Genomic DNA, 16,905 nt, shown 5'->3' on the forward strand with positions numbered 1-16,905 from the left:
AGCTTTTCTGACAGCCTAGCATGTAGACCAAATCTAGGATTGTGTTGCCAAGTCTTATACTGCTAAGAATAAAATGTTTCTTTTGGTTGTAGAGTGATGGATTTATCATCAAAAAAGGGAAAAAAAAATTAAGAGGAAGTAAGTGATGGTTATCTTCCAAGCATTCCATGAAGAATTTAGTGAAAGGTTCCCTGGACAGAGAAATAGAACAACGATCTGCTTTTGACTCTTTTAGCTATTTGGTATGGGCGTTCAAGATGGGTATCTTTGTTTTATTGCAAGAGATTCCTCTTTAAACTCCACCTTCATATTGCTTAGGCTGCAAGATGGAGTATAAAAGAATGTCTTGGTGCTGCTGATCAAAACAGCAATCTAACACGTCTTTTTGGGATACCTGACCATCTTGGCCTAAGACTTTTCCCTATTGATTGGCCACATCACAAGTTGTTACTACAAAGGTGGTATAGATCAACTGAAGAACACATAAGAAATCTAGAAAAACAATTGTCAAAGATTTGCACAGCAAAACATTCCGCAACTTGGGATCCAATCAGCAGCACAGGTCAAAGATGCCTGAAAAACAACAACAAAAAACATCAGCTTTAAGTTTCATAACCTCAACAAAAATCAGATTTTGAGTCTCAGATAAAGAATATATATTTAAGGAGTCATAGGCTAATTGCCGATGTTTTCATCTACTAAAGATGATACAGAAAGAACATACTTATTTTGTTGGGTGGGAGCAGCTATGAGCAGGAAAGGTACATGATTAACCATGGCTTCTGGGATCAACAACTTGATGCACCTTCCTGGCTTCCGCGCTTGAGTACTGACCCACGACTCGGGCGTGGGGTATTGTTGGCTCACCGTTAACGAGAGCAGCAACATTTTCAAGAAAATACTGCTTTGGAAGTCTGCCCACAACATTTCCCTCCTCGTTCCCATCTTTATCCAAGAAAGCAAAATGGGGGATGCCTTCCACTCCAAACTCGTCAAGCTCCTGCTCCCACTTTGTGTTATCGACATTCAACATCACGAAATTCACTTGATTCCTGACAGAAGCCACTCTGGTAAAAATCTCTAAATAGGGACAGAAAAATATCTTTAAATCTTTAATTAGTCGAGAATTTTGAATTACAATGTTAGTATCTTATCCATTAGTTGTGATGTCAGAAATCTGTCACACACAAGAGGAAACAATGACCAGGAAGGTATAATTAAGGTCTAAGATCATACAAGCAGGTAATTAGCAGTGAATTGCAGAGAAAAGGAGATACTCTGTCAATAAGCATAACATAGGACCAATGCAGCACATGGGAAGCTCACTCACCAGGCAGGGTTTTGCAATTGTAGTATCTTGAAATCTTACATAGATGATATAAGATCCTGTGTCCATACTTCACAGGAGATGAAATTTCTTTCACATATTTGATGAAACTGCATTTAGTTTATTTATATTTAATTTACATTATACAGAAATCAAGATCTTACCTAAACTGCTGCTCTACCTGAAAGATCTGTGGAGCTAACTCCCGACAAACTTCACACCAATCTGCATAAAACTCGACAACGGTGGGTTTTCCATTGGCAAGAGCCTGAAACAACAGCAATACACCATTTGGTGAGAACCATGTATATATAGAAGGCTTTTAAGATAGCATGTTTAATTTAGTATGGACCTAGCTCTCTACCATCCCATCATTGACAAGAGTAACTTATGACAGCTATTTTAACTCAGTTCAATTCAATCTGTTGACAAACAAGATCATTACTAGGTTGCGGTATAGGAGAAGTGCTTTATGTTATGCTTCTTGAACGAGAGGAGTCAAGAAGACATCTTCAAGTATCAAAACCCTTAATCTCGCTATCAGAGAAGATCTGTCATTCAAGAAAAGGATATATATATATATATATATATATATATATATATATATATATATATATATATATATATATATCTCAAGTAATTTCCTGATACAACAATTGATCCATCTTGGTATCAGTTCGCTAGGTCATCCAGACATTACATGACTTACCAATACTTCAGGTGCTCTCCTCTAATTGACTCCTCATACCTCCAAGAAAAAAATACCATGCATGCTTAAAACCTTTTGCGGAATAATAAGCAAGCTTATGTCTGGTGTTTCAGCATTAGTTAGCCATCTGAAATCTTAATCCATATATGATGGAGCCACTTCTCTGAAGCTGCTAGTTAAGAGATCTCCATAGGCACAATTGGATACGTGTCCCTCCAATTGTTTATGTATGCCACTGAAATGTTTGATAACCCAATTATCGACAAAAAAGGAAAAATAACACATTCCTGAAGTTGCATTAATCGAAATGACTTGTGTACACTATCCAAAGACAGCAAGAATGCAAGATGAATAAAATTGACCAAATCGAGAACACGACAAGGCTCCTTTTGCCAGTGTCAAAGATTACCACAGTCAAAATTGTGAAACAACAAAAGAAATAACTGCAATTGAAGTGATGGAGCTCATGCAAGTTTTATCTCTAACACTTCATTGGACTTAAGAAGGTGATCAAGCAAGGACATGAAGCTCAAAACATAAGAAAACAAGACGAACTGACCTCTTCATAAGGTATGGCAGCAGCAGAGAGATCTTTCAAAGAAACACCAAAATCTAGTCGTGCTGATATGAAAAGCCCCACTGCAGCAAGGGTAGAAGCCAAAGCTACTCGTCTATTTATATCTTTATTTGGAAATTCTACAAAGTTAGCACTTTGGGAAACACTAGCATCTTGGCTGCCCTCTTCGACTGCACCAGGTTGTGCAGTGTTTTCATCCTGTAACAAATGTTGAATTAAACATCTTTAGCAGAAAATAATACTGAAGGCAACAAAATATAACTTTCTTTCACAAAGAAGATATTAGTTATTTCCCAAGCCTGAGATAGAAAATATAAATGTATTGACCAAACATAATGAAATTACCAGGAAAAGATATCTTGATCACATTAACAATAAAAGTACCCGAATTATGATCCATAAAGTTGTGGATTAGGACCTCCACAAGAATCAACTTGAGAAAGTATTGGCTATTGTAGAAAATAATCTCTGATCAAACACTTTGTACATCATTTCATGTTTAGGAGAGATTGCATTATTGATTTATGTATTATAGTGTCATGTTCACTTTAAGCCTTATATAATTTTATGGTCCATCTAATCCCTGGATGTTGAAATATTAGCACTGTTGACCCGATCTCAGTTAGGTTAACCTACATGGTAGAACTGATCCATCAATCTGAGTACTGTTGACATGGCAAAATGCAAATAAACTAGCCATGTTAGCCTCAGCTCCTTTTTCACCTCCTCTTTCCCCTCCACCTCTGGATCAGTCCTTTGCCACCATCTCGACCTCCCGCTCATCTATCTCTGGACCTAACCCTCCACCTCTGCCGACTCTTCCTTGACCTCCTCCGGCTGAACTCTTCGTACAAGGCAGAAAAGAGGAAGAGGAGGAGGAGGAGGTCAATAGGAGGAGATGGAGGGGGAATTCACGGATCTTCTTTGACAATAGCAGGTGGCCTTGTATCCCAGAAATAACAATTCAAGAACGGCAAGCCACAACTTAGCAATCTATCTTTACGATTCCAGTAACTACTGAATCGATCTTAAACGAAAGAATTGGTCAAGAATCGACGGGTTAGTTCGATCTGCCCGCCGAAAGTGATTACGCCCTTTCAAGGACATAACAGATACATTTAGTCGGGAGAGGAAGAAGATGTTGGGGTTCACCTCGGGAGGGGATTCGATCGGGGGAGGCTCCACCGGCTTCGACTCGGCCAGACAGGCCATCTTGGGGAGGCGGAGGGGTCTTGTCGACCGGATGCGGAGGACGGTCGCCTGGCGCAGGCGGCGAGGGAGATCCGAAGGGTCGAGGCGAGGTGGAGGGAGCTCGCGGAGGAGGCCGAAGTGGCTCGACGCGACGCGGGCCATTGCCGGCTTTAGATCGGAGGGGAGCAGAGGGGGGTGGGGATTTGATGGCCGCGGGGTTTTAGGGTGCTCGCCGCCGCCGTCTCCTCCTCCTGTGGTGTGGCACGGCCCAAGTAGACGCCGCTGGAGCGAGCAGCCTTCAGCCGGCGGACGACTTGTTTGGTTACGATTTGTTTGGTTGTTTGAGAGGTTGGGATAAATTTGTTTTTGCCAAATATTCATCACTGTCGCGTGTGTGAATAACCCACCAATTTCAAAAATAAAAATAAAAATAAAAATCTCATGGATCATTTTTTGTGTGTTTCTTTTTCTTTTTATTTGGAGTTTTTAAATCTGGTTTGAAATATCATACAATTTTATTAGTCCTCCCTGAATTTATTATTCCTTCTTTAATATAAATATACATTAAAAAACCCTAATATTTTGATCATCATATGGGTCGATTTAAAAGATATCCATATTAATTAAAATTTTAACTAATTGTTGATTTTTTTTATCCATTATTTTTAAAAAAATATGTGATAATAATAATAATAATAATAATTATTATTATTATTATTATTATTATTTTAAAAATAATAGTTGATTTGGTGCATTACTATCGTATCAATGTTTAAGATGTGAAATACATCGGATAAGATTTTAAATTTTTAAATATTTTTAAAATAATTTATATATCATAATTATATTAATATTTTAAATATAAAAATATATCAGATGAAATTTTCTTGTATTGATTAAAAGACTCAGAGGATTACATATCACCTTATATTTTCTTTGTTCTCCTAAAATAAGTGAAAGTTGTAGTTTGCCATTCTTGTTGTTGTTTATGATTAAATATTATCCTGAAATTATTTACTAATGACAAACTTGGACTCAACACAGATAATAAGATTTGCCACTTTGGCTCTCCCTCTTTCCAATAGATATTATAGTTTATATAACATAAAGCGATAACTCTTAGCAACACCAATGGCATAGAGTTGTTAAGTTAGACTCAAAGTCAACTAAGATTAACTTCTGAGTTTGAGTTATAGGGAGTTGATGGAGATCTTATAAATTATGTTAGAGACGTATCGGACGAAAAAAGCAATCAAAACATCTTTTATAAGATGATAGGTGATCATGGGGACGAAGCTTTAATAAATATATTCGATCATCATCGATAAGTCATCAGATGGTGCATTGAATCATTAGGCTTATGATTAAAGAATAACAACATTATTAAGTTAACTTCCTCGTCAACATTATCTCATCGGTATCTATGTTGCCGACCTTATCTGACATTAACATTAATTATTCTTCTCTCTTTCTCTCTCTCTCTCTCTCTCTCTCTCTAAGAGCAGTAAGCAAGTAGAAGGATGTAGTATATTATATACACAAGCAAGCAACAAGAAAGAAGAAGCTACCTTTCTCACCCTCATCTGGACGTGGATTCCGTACTCAAATTCTCCATCGCTTTGGTCAATCTCTGATGCAAGAATCCAAAGCTAATCCATCCTCATCCTGCGATCGCAATCTTGTAACTATATATATATATATATATATATATATGCATCCACCATCTTGATGTGATGACACGTATTATTTAGATGAGGAGGGTGTCCTTATGCCCACTCATTTGGTAGAGGCCATGCATGCTATTACAATTTTGCTTGATTGGTTCCTAAGGATACACGTACTCATATTTACGTAATATATTATCTTTTTCTATTTCTAGTTGACTTAATAACCACCATACGGTGGGCATGACAAGAACGACAATACCAAAAAAAGAGCGGAGTTGACTTAACACCATTACAGTGGGCATGGGAAGAACGACAATACGATCCAAAAAAAAAAAAAATCAATTAGCTTTTTTAAAAAAAAAATTGATGATTTTAAGTGAAATTAAGCAATATCCTTTTTCGTATTAATCTTGAGACTAAGTTGAGACATTGCAAGATTATATCATAAATATGTTTGAAAAAATCATTTTGATATTTAATAGTTGAAGGATTCGATCGCGTCGAATCTATATTAATGCGATTATGATAAAATAGATTCGATGTATCTTAGAAAATTTTTTTATAGTGTGATATTTATCAATTGTAATAATGTCAAAACTTGAGTCAATCTCTCAATTGACACAATGACAATAGTTATAATGAGTAATCGAGACTAATGTGTTAATTAGGTGGAGATTATATATCGGTCATGTGATGATAAGGTATTTATCTCAAATCTGATGAATAAGAATCATAATCGGGTTGAATGTGCATTAATACACCTAAAAACTTGTTTAGTTTTTTTTATTTATATTTATTTTAGTAGCTACACCGGATTCTTTAATAGCGGATTGCTTTTGGAGATCTATGCATGTCAAAGCCAATTAGAGAGAGAATTCGAGTTTTCTTTGATTGGATTAGAATATATGTGTGATGTGAATAGGGATCGGAGGAATCAGCTCAACGGCTATGCTAGCCGAGAAATTTCCAGCTCTCGTATGCCGACAAAACTGCGTGTACCGACTTTGGTACAGACACACGTTGATCGAGCAGATACCTGCACTACTATTGGATAAAGAGGCGGATTTAAGTGGGGTCTACTTTATTATCGCTTTCTTTCACCAATTGGCTACCACGTAAGGTCGTGGGTCACTTCGTGCGACCACGTGACGGTTTGAAGAAAGTCGGACGAAAGAGTAAAACGCGCAAAAGTACTTTTGCCTACCTACTAAAGTTGCCCGTTGAATTACCTGCGCTATTATTGGATGTTCTTTGTGGGTCCCATAGTTTTGCTGCTTACATTTATCCAGTTGCGGAGCAGGTAGAATACGGGTTAATGGGTGACGGGCACGCAAACCATTACCGTAAACGGAGCCAACGAGAAAACGAACGAGTTAAACGTGATCCGTCCACGTGTCCTCCCTCGCTGGCTTTAAATCTCTCCGGAGTTCGTCCGAGACTTCCTCGAAGAAAAGAGCCGGCGAGAGAGAAAGAGAGAGAGAGAGAGAGAGAGAGAGAGAGATGACGAACGAGTACCTGAGGATGAAGACGGGCTACGCTCCCGTCGGCGGGGACGACCTGATCCAATCGGATCTGAAGGAGCTTGGGGTCGCCGCCAGGAAACTCGCCAACCACGCCCTCATGGTCGGCGGCGGGCTAGGCGTCGGCACCACCTTTTTCAAGTTCCTCGCTTCCTTCGCCGCCATGTCGGTTTTCCTCGATTTCGTTTGTTTCCTTTCTCTTACGCCTTCTCTTTTTGCCCGTTCATTGATGATTCTGTATATATGCCGTATTCTGATGGGAACCATCGATTCTGATCTCGGGTGTCTTTTCTTTCCTTTGGCCTTTTCGCATTCCGCGGATTTGCGGTTGCTTCCGTGGTAATCAGAATTAGAGAACTAGCGATCTAACGTGTCCTGTGGGTTCTGATCTCGGGGTTTTCTTCTTTTTCTCGACATAGGACAAACAAATTGTTAGGTTTTTGACCGAGTGCTGAATTGTGCCCTACTCATCTTTTAGAATCGCATGATTGTAAGTCGTAATTTATGTATGAGTTTGTCTTCTTGATATGTAGATTTACTGTTGAAAGAGCTGAAACAATCTTGTGTATTATTTTTTAAAGAAAATCGTGATGATCACTTATTCTTGAAAATGACAGACATCCATACGTTTAATGGTTGTAGTAAATAACCTTCCTATGTGGGGTAAGGTTTCTTCATGTGGATACCGGATTGCATCCTATCGGGCGAAAAGATGGATCCATTCTTTATAGCCACAGAGATTACATGTTCTCTGAAACATTCGAATCGAAATAAGATGATAACAAAGAATATCATGATGTTTTTTTGGCACATTGTTTTTCAGTTAAATTATTATTAAAAAAAATAGATTAAGTTTCTTTCTTAATTCAATTTAGTTTTTTATAACTTAGATGAAAAAAATAGAATGGTTTGCTGTTAACATATTGTAGCAAGCTAAAAAATGATAGATCAACTGCAAACCTTGAATGTGCAATATTCTGTAAATGTTGGATTAGAGAAAGTGATAACGCGAGGATTGGTCGGTAATCAGCGTAGCAGCAGATATGTTGAAGATAAATGCATTGGTGAACTATTCAATGATCTCCAGGGCATCGAAGCATTTACATTGTGTACTCAGATGAGTGAGGACTAAACCATAGATGAGATTTATTTTGGGTAACTTTTAGGAATAAGTATAAATTTTTTTGGTATACTTCTTATTTATTAGGTCTAATCTATGATATAGCCTGTTCCAATTCTTCTTGTGATCTCTAATATGTTGGATGTAAACTTGGATACATAGTTAATCTGATCATGTAGCATATGTTGACGAATTATGCAATTTCACCACCAATTTTATCTATAACTTCCATGCTTTTATGTAATTGCCTCTGTAATCACAAACTAGTAGATAATATGACTTTTCAGTGCAACTAACAACATCTTGACATCTTGACATAATAACCATAGTTGTCTATAAAACGAGAGCTTTGCTCTCCAATTACATAAAATTCTCATTTTTTGTTTCTTCTTCTGCAGATATCTGTTGATCCTTGATCGAACTAACTGGAGGACAAACATGTTGACTTCACTTTTAATTCCATATATCTTCTTGAGCCTGCCATCTGTACTATTTTCTTTACTGAGGTGATCACTTTGTTCCTTTTTTTCATTTGGAAATTTGTTTGGAAGCACCATAGAATGAAGGTAAATATTAGTTGCATCAATCATGTTACGCAGATTGATATCCTTCTACCAACAATACATAATGGTTTATCGCTCCAAGGTCTTGGTTTTCACCAAGGATTGTGAGGTTGTTTGAAGGTTCTAAATGATCAGCAGGTTTAACAGTTCAGACTGAACCCTTAGGCAGAATGTACGAGATAGAGTCAGTAATAAGCATAGCCTATCAACGGTTTGCTAAAAAAATATTAATTTATGTGACATGGTCATATGGACATTGTTTCTTTCTTTTATTTGGATGAGAAAGATGTTGTAGACACTCATATCTTCCCCAGACAGCAGATCACGTTTTTAGTTATCCTATGATTATTTATAGTTTCTCTTTTCTGTGATATATATTTCATCATCCTTCTATTAACTTGCAGAGGGGAATTTGGAAAATGGATTGCATTTATTGCTGTTGTCCTGCGCCTTTTCTTCCCTCGGCATTTCCCAGGTACTGAACCCAATATAGTCTAGCTTGCTTCATCATATCCTTAATCTTACTTGTGTGATCTAGCATGGCAAGTATGTTTGGCAAATGTGCTCAAATGCATATGCTCCATACATAATGATTGATATTTATTAAGTTCTGATTGGTGCCAGAATTATCCTACATATTTGCATTGCTAGATAGTTTCCGCTTTCTATTTCATATTGCTCTATATTTTACTTCCTCATGCACCTACCAGTAATTAAGCAGATATATCACATAGCGATTCATATTTCTGCACTGTTTATCCTATATTTTTGCGCTGCTAAATAGATTCCACTTTCTTTTTCATATTGGTAAAATTGACCTACTCGATTTCCGCACATATCTACCAGGAAATAATCAGATCTTCTGTATAGAGAATCACGAGCAAAATTCCTACACTGAACATGTCCAAATTAGATCCATTTTGAAATAAGCAGATCTATTTGGACATATGTATAGGATATTTTCTCTGATTCTAAGTTCTGGAAATCTATGACAATACTCTAATCCACTCAATCTGTAGTCCATTATTATGGTTTAGTTGGAGATGGAATGTTGCCAGCTACCTTAATCTTCTTTTCCACTTAAGAAGTTCCAACGAGGTTATCGATCAAAATCAAGGATATATGATCAGGGGTATTTATCGAAAAGATAACTTTGCATTATGTATTGTTATATTAATTCTCACAATACACTTTGTCGGGGAATGATCTCCCTCAAATCAAATGTCTGTTAAAGACAGGCCTTGCTTTCACTGGGCTTCCATCATTTTCTCCCGGTTATAAATTGTTCGATTTTGAGCATGAGTGATTTCATCAATAACATATTGTTCGTAAAGCTTTTTCCCTTCAAATGTGGGTTGACTTGGTAGTTTTGCCAAAACTTAAAGAAGCAGGAAGAGTATGTAATTGTTTCCAACAAGATAATTGTGGATTCTAGCATTTTTACATTGAAGTTAGTCCTATGTATGGAAGTTTCTGCGATAACTTATCAATTATAAGGCACACATTAATTTTCATAGGACGATCGTTTTTCAAGTTTATCTTATAAATACAGGCCCTTTTTTTTTTCACTCATGCTTTGCTTTTCGCTGGAGTTCTCACATTTACTATTATTGTCCGAGAGCATATCATAGAGTATTGCATTTTACCATGATATGAGGCGAATTTGAAACTATTCTTTTTCATTTGATACATTTGGCTCTGCAGACTGGTTGGAAATGCCTGGAGCATTGATCCTCCTCCTGGTGGTTTCTCCTGGATTTTTCGCTTACACGATAAGAGACGGCGTCGTCGGCGTCTTCATATGTCTGGCCATTGGCTGTTACCTCCTTCAGGAGCACATCCGGGCGTCGGGTGGCTTTAGAAACTCATTCACAAAGAGCCATGGTGTCTCAAACAGCATTGGCATCATTCTCCTTTTGGTTTACCCTATCTGGCGCTTGGTCCTGCATTTTCTGTAGGGCACCCGTCGCCATTAGGGCTCCAAAAAAGTTGTTGTCTGGCTATGAGAGTGTATTCGTTTGTCTACCAGATGTGAATTCTGTTTGTGAAGTGCTGTTCTCATTTGAAAGGTGAAGGCTTTGCTGTGTAAATTTGTGAGCAACTATTACTGTGAAAACCTCTAACTTAGATATATTGGTGAAAACTTATCTAAAATTATGATGACTGGTTGCATTAAGGTCAACTTCAAAGAAGCTGTTCGAGTGTCACCTCTGAAACATGGACATGGCTATGTGATCATGTGTACTTTCTATGATTTGAAGGTCCTGTTTGGTCACATTCCACATCTTACCGTCTATAATTTTAGTTTTATTTTTCTCAGACTAGAATTTTAGTTTAAGTATTATTGGTCCCCATATTTCAGACTAATAATTCTTCGTTATTCCAGGAATCATACTACAACTGCTTGATGAAAATATTAATATATTTATAGAAATGCCTTCTTATTCTTTGTCAATAAATAAAAAAACAAATTTAAGAGAATTAAAACAAGAATCCAAGAAAAAAAATAATACAAAATTATCGGTAATCACTTTTTTTTTTAATATTAAACCACAGATAATAATTTTATTTTATATATTTAGGGAATTAGTATAAAATGCATAAAAATAACTCACATCTACATAACTATAAATAATGTTGACCGTTGACCAAAGGTTCTTAAATTAACATAACATTTATTTATTTATTTTTTCCTGTCAAATTGGTAAGGAAAGAAAATGCCATAAACCTCCGAGCGATTTGGACTTAAAATGACATTTAATTAAGATATTATATTTTATTATGTTTTACGTCCTCCCATCTTTTCGGCCAAATTAAGTGTGATGTAGAAATGAAGGAAAAGGATGCGTAGCAGCTATCCTTGAAATTAAATTCCAACTATTTATTTTATGTCCAACTGTCGCAACAGCACAACACCCAGAAACAGAAACTACAAGAGGAGGAACGATGAATAACTCACGGCGTGTCATGAAGTCGCAGGGCGGGTAAGAGAGACGGGTGAGGCGAAGGCCTTCTACCCTGTTCTACATGGGCCGAGTGGAACGTGCCAGCCACGTCCTCCCCCACGTCTCCGCTTCCGCCTTTCCCGGTACTTCATTTCCATCCACCACCACCCCCTTCCTCCTCCATCGACTGCTTCGATGAAATAGCCACATTAATGCTTCCAACCAACCGCCGCGCAGCGAGAACAGCAGACACGGAGGAGAGAGAGAGAGAGAGAGAGAGAGAGAGAGGGGGGAGGGGATATATATTCGAAAGGAAGAAAAGACTCTCTCTCTCTCTCTCTCTCTGTCTCTCTCTCACTCTTTTACTCGTCATTAAAGCGGGCAGGCAGGTCATTTAATTGAGGCATGCGACCCGCCATTAAGGAGCTCCACCTCATCCCAGCACCTCTCTCTCTCTCTCTCTGTCCGTCACCGCCACCACCGACTACCGTCGATTACTTCAACCGGTCCGGGGACAACAGCGCCTCCGGGTCCCCGCACCGGATCCGGCTCGAGGAGAATGTCAGGGAGGATGACGGCGTCGGGCGCAGGAGGAGGGAGGATGGACTCGTCATCGATCGGCTCCGGCGAGATGATGGTCCAGCGCCGGTGCTTAGCCGCCCGCTCGGCTCCGACGAGAGTGGGAAGAAACCGCGACGCTTGAAGAAGGCCGGGGACTTGGCCAGGGTTGCGGCGGCTGCGGCGCCGCGGTAGGAGCGGAAGGAGAAGACGCGCGGTGCTCGCGACGCGGAGTAGGATCCCCCGAACGGCGATGGCCAGCGCTTGCTCCAGAAGCCCAACCGGTGCTGGCGGTACCGCCATGGCGACGCCGTCGACGCTTCCAGCACCATGCGCTCCGCGGCCAGGCTCCGCTCGAAGCCGAACGAGTAGGAGCGCTTAAGGAGGAAGTCCCGCGGGCCGAAGCGGTCCTCGGTGTGAAGCGGGGACGCTGCCGCAGGGGTGATCTCCGGGTCCGGGTCCGGGTCGGGGTCCGGAAGTATCGCCACGCCGCCGGGGTCCGGCGGTGGGTCCACGAGGAGGATGTCGTCGAGACTGGGGCGGATCCGGGCGGCGCGCATAGGGGCGAAAATAGCCTCGTGGCGGAGCACGGCGGCGCGACAGAGGGGGCAGGTAGCGTGGGAGCGGAGCCACACGTCGATGCAGTCCATGTGGAAGGCGTGTGCGCACAGGGGCAGCGTGCGGAGCGTGTCGTCGTCCTCGAACTCCAACAAGCACACCGCGCATTCGCGGTTCGTGACGGCCAGCTGCTTGGCCTTGGCCCGTGAGAAGAGGGACACGGGCAGGGCCTTAATGGCCGCGTCGTCGAGGCCGTAGGGTGAGAGGAACAAGTCCGAGGATGAACCGAAGGACGCGGCGCCGCCGAAGGGCGGAGGGGACTCCAGGTCGGACGCCGCGGCCGTGGACTGAAGAAGCCGCCGTCGCCGGCGCCATCGGCGCCAACGACGGCGGAGGAGGCGGAACTGTCGAGAGAGGATCCGGGCGTAGAGGACGATGAGGAAGGCGGTGCCGACGACGGCCACCATCGCGATGAGCGGTGGGCTGAAGTCGGGGGTGATCCGTGGCAGGTTTGGCTCGCTGCCGCCGGTGGTGACTGGGGACGGCCCCCACGCGAACTCGTATGCCGCAGACGGTGCGATGGGCGGCGCCGCCATCGTTGTCATCTCGGCGGTGGGAGGAAGCGGAACGAAGCAGCGGAAGAAGGCCATCGCGGAGGCTCGCTTCAACTTTATTTTCCACCGTAGGCGTGGGTTGGCCACTGTTTGTAATTGAAAATGTTTCTGCACGAGTCTTATAACTTAACCTGGTCCTGGGTAACGGGTAATCACATGTGGTGAATCGAACCATAATTCGAGTTCGTATTTAATGCGGAGAGCACGGTGTAGGTGTTCCCGAGGGACACCGGACGTGTATCGCGAGTCTTTGGTTCGACGAAGGCGGCTTCGTAGTAGCAGTAGCCCTCCCTCCGTAAGCGGCTTTAGATACTTGCGAGCGATCACGAGGTCTGCACGTGACTGGTATATATAACCCGCGATACCCATTTTTTACCCTGATAAAAAAAATCTATTATTAATTTGAACAATAAATGCTTTTCCCAATATTATTGTCGTCTTTATCTTGTAACACAATTTGATCTAATTTCTTTGTATTTTAAGTTCAACATTAGCGGCGAAAGTATTAATTACCAGTCTAAAATAAAGTGCTTCATTTGCTAAAATTCAAAGAATAATTAAAACACATGGCAGAAATAAAAGAAATAATCCACCTATTATTAACTTTCTTTCAAGATCTGCTAATCAAATCATTATTAATTAGTCTTCTCTTCAACGTAAAGTTATACATCATTCGTATTCAAGTCAAGCTTCAAGAACCCACATTTGGCCCAAACAAGCCCATTAGCGACTTGGTCGCGTCCTATATAAACCGTCTCCGCAAGTTACCCATCGGCTTTCGCGAGGCTTCAGATCGACGGCTAGGGTTTTTCGAGAGAGCGGCGAGGGAGGGAGAGAAGAAAAGGATGTTCTTGGGAGGTTTTCCCCGGCGGCCGGACAAGGCCACGGCGTACAAGAAGCTGAAGACCCATCTCACCATCATGGGCGCGTGGATCGCCGTCATCCGCGTCACTCCGTACGTTCTCCATTACCTTTCCCGGGAGAAGGAGGAGCTCAAGCTCGAACTTTGAAGGCCTCTCTTCCCTCGCATCAGGTTCTTCCCTTCTTGGTCCCGTCTATCATGAATCATAGTGGAACGTAATTGGTTTTGAAGATTTTTCATTCTTGAATCGGCAGAGAGATTGGAGGTCTTGATTTGATCCCTTCTAATCGCTTTATAATGGAATTTTTTTTTGGTTTTCAATATGCTAATGTTGTTGTCCGTGATCTATGAATGGCATGATCAGTTAGCCGTAACATAGTACCCGGGCTTACTCGAGCTACCTCATCATTCCTATTAATTCTGATTTAAATCATTGGTCAAATTACTTAAGCTAAAATTAATAGTAGAATACTCACAATTTTAATCTTACCCATTTTCGATGTGAGGTATTACAAGTATAATATTCTATACCTTATCATTCTTTGTCAAGAAACACACTAACCCTTTTGGCCATCAGTTCCGAGATTGTCAATCTATAAATATGTGGCCTTGCCACACTCTTGCAGATCCTTGAACCTCTTCCATCAGCCTTGAACTTTGCCAAGGCTTATTCTGCTGTATCAAGCCTTGGAACATCAAATGGACCCATATACGTGTTGATTCAACAAGGTACAGATTTGGATAGCCCGTGTGCATCATGATTCGTCTTTTCCAGCAAGAAAGAGCCCAGCATCGGTCCAGTCTGTAGAGGTCCCTTTTAGGCTCATACAAAGTCCCTTTTAGATTGTTCTTGTAGTTATTTTAGTAGCTACATAGGGAGTGTTTGAGTCATCTTTAACACTATTTGGTGTTTACAAGACTTGATCTGATTATATATAGGTTGCTAACCTGTATAGCTATTAGGATTCCCATCTAAAGAGTTCTGAGTTCTTAATAAGAATTTGTGTTTGACAAGATGAGCTTTTCTCCATCATGTAGGTCTAAAATCCATGTAAGCGTTTCTCCTCTTTGAACTGGGAAAATCTTTGTTACATAATAGTTGATTTTATATGTTCTATAGACAGAGATTGATATCTATTTCTTTGCCACATCTCATTCCTCCCTCTTTCTCTATCATATAGATCCTCCATCTTGTTTGTGTGCTGCTGGCATCTTTTATCACTTAGTTGCTTCATGAAGGTTTGTTTCATGATCAAGGATGTCCATGAATATGTTGTTGCTACCCCTGAAAGCATTGACCTTATCTATACCACTTTTATACTTGAAGTGCAATCGGCCTTTACAAAAGGGCTGGATCTTCTGCACCAGGGATTGTAGTTTTGGGTACCTGATCCTTGCCCTGGATGGTAAGCCTGGTCCTATGGGATTGTAGTTTTGGGTGCCCTGGGATGATAAGCCTGGCTCATAGGACTTACCGGGCAGTAAGTCCTGTGCTGCATGTGGATCGTCGGAAATTAACTGGTTCACACTATAACCGGGAAATTCCGAATGGTACGAAATGGCCTGAGCAGAATTGCAATCCTTTGTCTTCACTATTGCACATTATCTTTGGGCTGACATTTGTCGTTTGTCTTTATTTGTTGTATATACATTAGAAAATAACATGTGCTCTTCTAATTGTGCTTTTCTTATGTAACCATGGCAAATCTTCTTTCAAGACATGGCTATGCATGTGTAACGACACTAATTCAAAGCCAAAAAGGCTCTACAATCATTGTGTCGAGGGGACTGGCAATATCTTTTATTTTTAATCTTTTGAAGATATAAGTTGTCTTCGATCGATACATGGTTGAATGCTATAAAGACTGATAGAGGAAGATGAATCTGGTAACTAAGAAAGCACTAGTGGAATTCTCGTACTTTTCCATACTTTTCAACCCTATGTTCATAAGAGTCCAGAATAATTGCTCTTTGAAAGAAAATAAACTCCATGTCTTATCTTCTTGACCAAAAATTCCACTGTCAGATTTTACTGTAGGTCATTACATACCGAAGCATTACCATCTGGTATCACTAAAAATGATATACCAATTGGTACTGCACTGGTTCGTATGATCTCTTTGTATGGTCGAACCTCGAAATTCCATTTGTTATGCATCTTACTAACCGGTGTTTGAATCTGTGCTTCCTTATCTTCAACGCTGGTGAAGAAAGAATTAGAGGATTCAATCCATGACCTGTCTTGCCTCAAGACGAGCATCTTTGACATTTACATAAACAGATTGCTTTCTGTAACTAATCGGTAAATATATCTAGTTGTGTTGTCTCTGTATTTGAAGGAGTGTTGTTTAAAATGATGTATTCATATCTATATCTAACCTTGAAGCTTATATGAGTTATGGGATCAATTAAATTAACAAGACGATCTACATGTTGAGATGCTGCAATGCATTTAATATATACATATATGATCCAGTGTGCCAAACTCCCATCAATGTGGGATCCATACAATTTTATCTCAGCAAGTGGAGAAAACCCTTTGGTGACTAAGACGTTAATCATCTTGCTGGCTCAATAATGCATAACAATTAACCGATGTGCATTTCGAAGCATGTATCCTTGTTCATTTCTTACTTGATAAAGTTTTTGGGAGAGAAGATATGCTCAATAATTCACTTGTTTTACACGGTCTAA

General features: G+C 40.4%; 3 protein-coding genes across 3 annotated transcripts; 1 reads left to right on the forward strand and 2 right to left on the reverse strand.

Moving 5' to 3' along the window:
* Positions 1-245: 245 nt before the first annotated feature.
* Positions 246-4,123, reverse strand: LOC135622841 (thioredoxin-like protein HCF164, chloroplastic). Its single transcript, XM_065125078.1, has 5 exons — positions 3,766-4,123; positions 2,596-2,811; positions 1,492-1,595; positions 725-1,052; positions 246-573 (listed from the first exon to the last, which is right to left on the reverse strand). The coding sequence occupies exons 1-4, from the start codon at positions 3,964-3,966 to the stop codon at positions 770-772; spliced, it is 804 nt and encodes a 267-aa protein (XP_064981150.1). The 5' UTR covers positions 3,967-4,123; the 3' UTR covers positions 246-573; positions 725-769.
* A 2,782-nt stretch (positions 4,124-6,905) lies between these two features.
* LOC103997341 (cold-regulated 413 plasma membrane protein 2) lies at positions 6,906-10,837 on the forward strand. The gene is made up of 4 exons (XM_009418522.3): positions 6,906-7,156; positions 8,510-8,617; positions 9,079-9,149; positions 10,379-10,837. The coding sequence occupies exons 1-4, from the start codon at positions 6,972-6,974 to the stop codon at positions 10,630-10,632; spliced, it is 618 nt and encodes a 205-aa protein (XP_009416797.1). The 5' UTR covers positions 6,906-6,971; the 3' UTR covers positions 10,633-10,837.
* A 697-nt stretch (positions 10,838-11,534) lies between these two features.
* On the reverse strand, positions 11,535-13,439 carry LOC135623358 (RING-H2 finger protein ATL65-like). The gene has a single exon (XM_065126230.1). It carries the CDS (start codon positions 13,383-13,385, stop codon positions 12,114-12,116), a length of 1,272 nt encoding a protein of 423 aa, XP_064982302.1. The 5' UTR covers positions 13,386-13,439; the 3' UTR covers positions 11,535-12,113.
* Between the last annotated feature and the right edge of the window lie 3,466 nt (positions 13,440-16,905).

Source organism: Musa acuminata, chromosome BXJ2-9 (genome assembly GCF_036884655.1).
Source record: "Musa acuminata AAA Group cultivar baxijiao chromosome BXJ2-9, Cavendish_Baxijiao_AAA, whole genome shotgun sequence".
NCBI classification, from domain to species: domain Eukaryota; kingdom Viridiplantae; phylum Streptophyta; class Magnoliopsida; order Zingiberales; family Musaceae; genus Musa; species Musa acuminata.

Bases quoted from the DNA above. Each gene is read 5' to 3' on its own strand.
- LOC135622841 (XM_065125078.1), bottom strand. From the start codon at position 3,966: ATGGCCCGCGTCGCGTCGAGCCACTTCGGCCTCCTCCGCGAGCTCCCT. The intron at 2,812-3,765 runs GTGAACCCCAAC...CATTTGTTACAG, and splicing joins CGATCGAATCCCCTCCCGAG to GATGAAAACACTGCACAACC. The intron at 1,596-2,595 runs GTCAGTTCGTCT...CTGTTGTTTCAG, and splicing joins CTGCCATACCTTATGAAGAG to GCTCTTGCCAATGGAAAACC.
- LOC103997341 (XM_009418522.3), top strand. From the start codon at position 6,972: ATGACGAACGAGTACCTGAGGATGAAGACGGGCTACGCTCCCGTCGGC. The intron at 8,618-9,078 runs GTGATCACTTTG...ATTAACTTGCAG, and splicing joins GTACTATTTTCTTTACTGAG to AGGGGAATTTGGAAAATGGA. The intron at 9,150-10,378 runs GTACTGAACCCA...TTGGCTCTGCAG, and splicing joins CTTCCCTCGGCATTTCCCAG to ACTGGTTGGAAATGCCTGGA.
- LOC135623358 (XM_065126230.1), bottom strand. From the start codon at position 13,385: ATGGCCTTCTTCCGCTGCTTCGTTCCGCTTCCTCCCACCGCCGAGATG.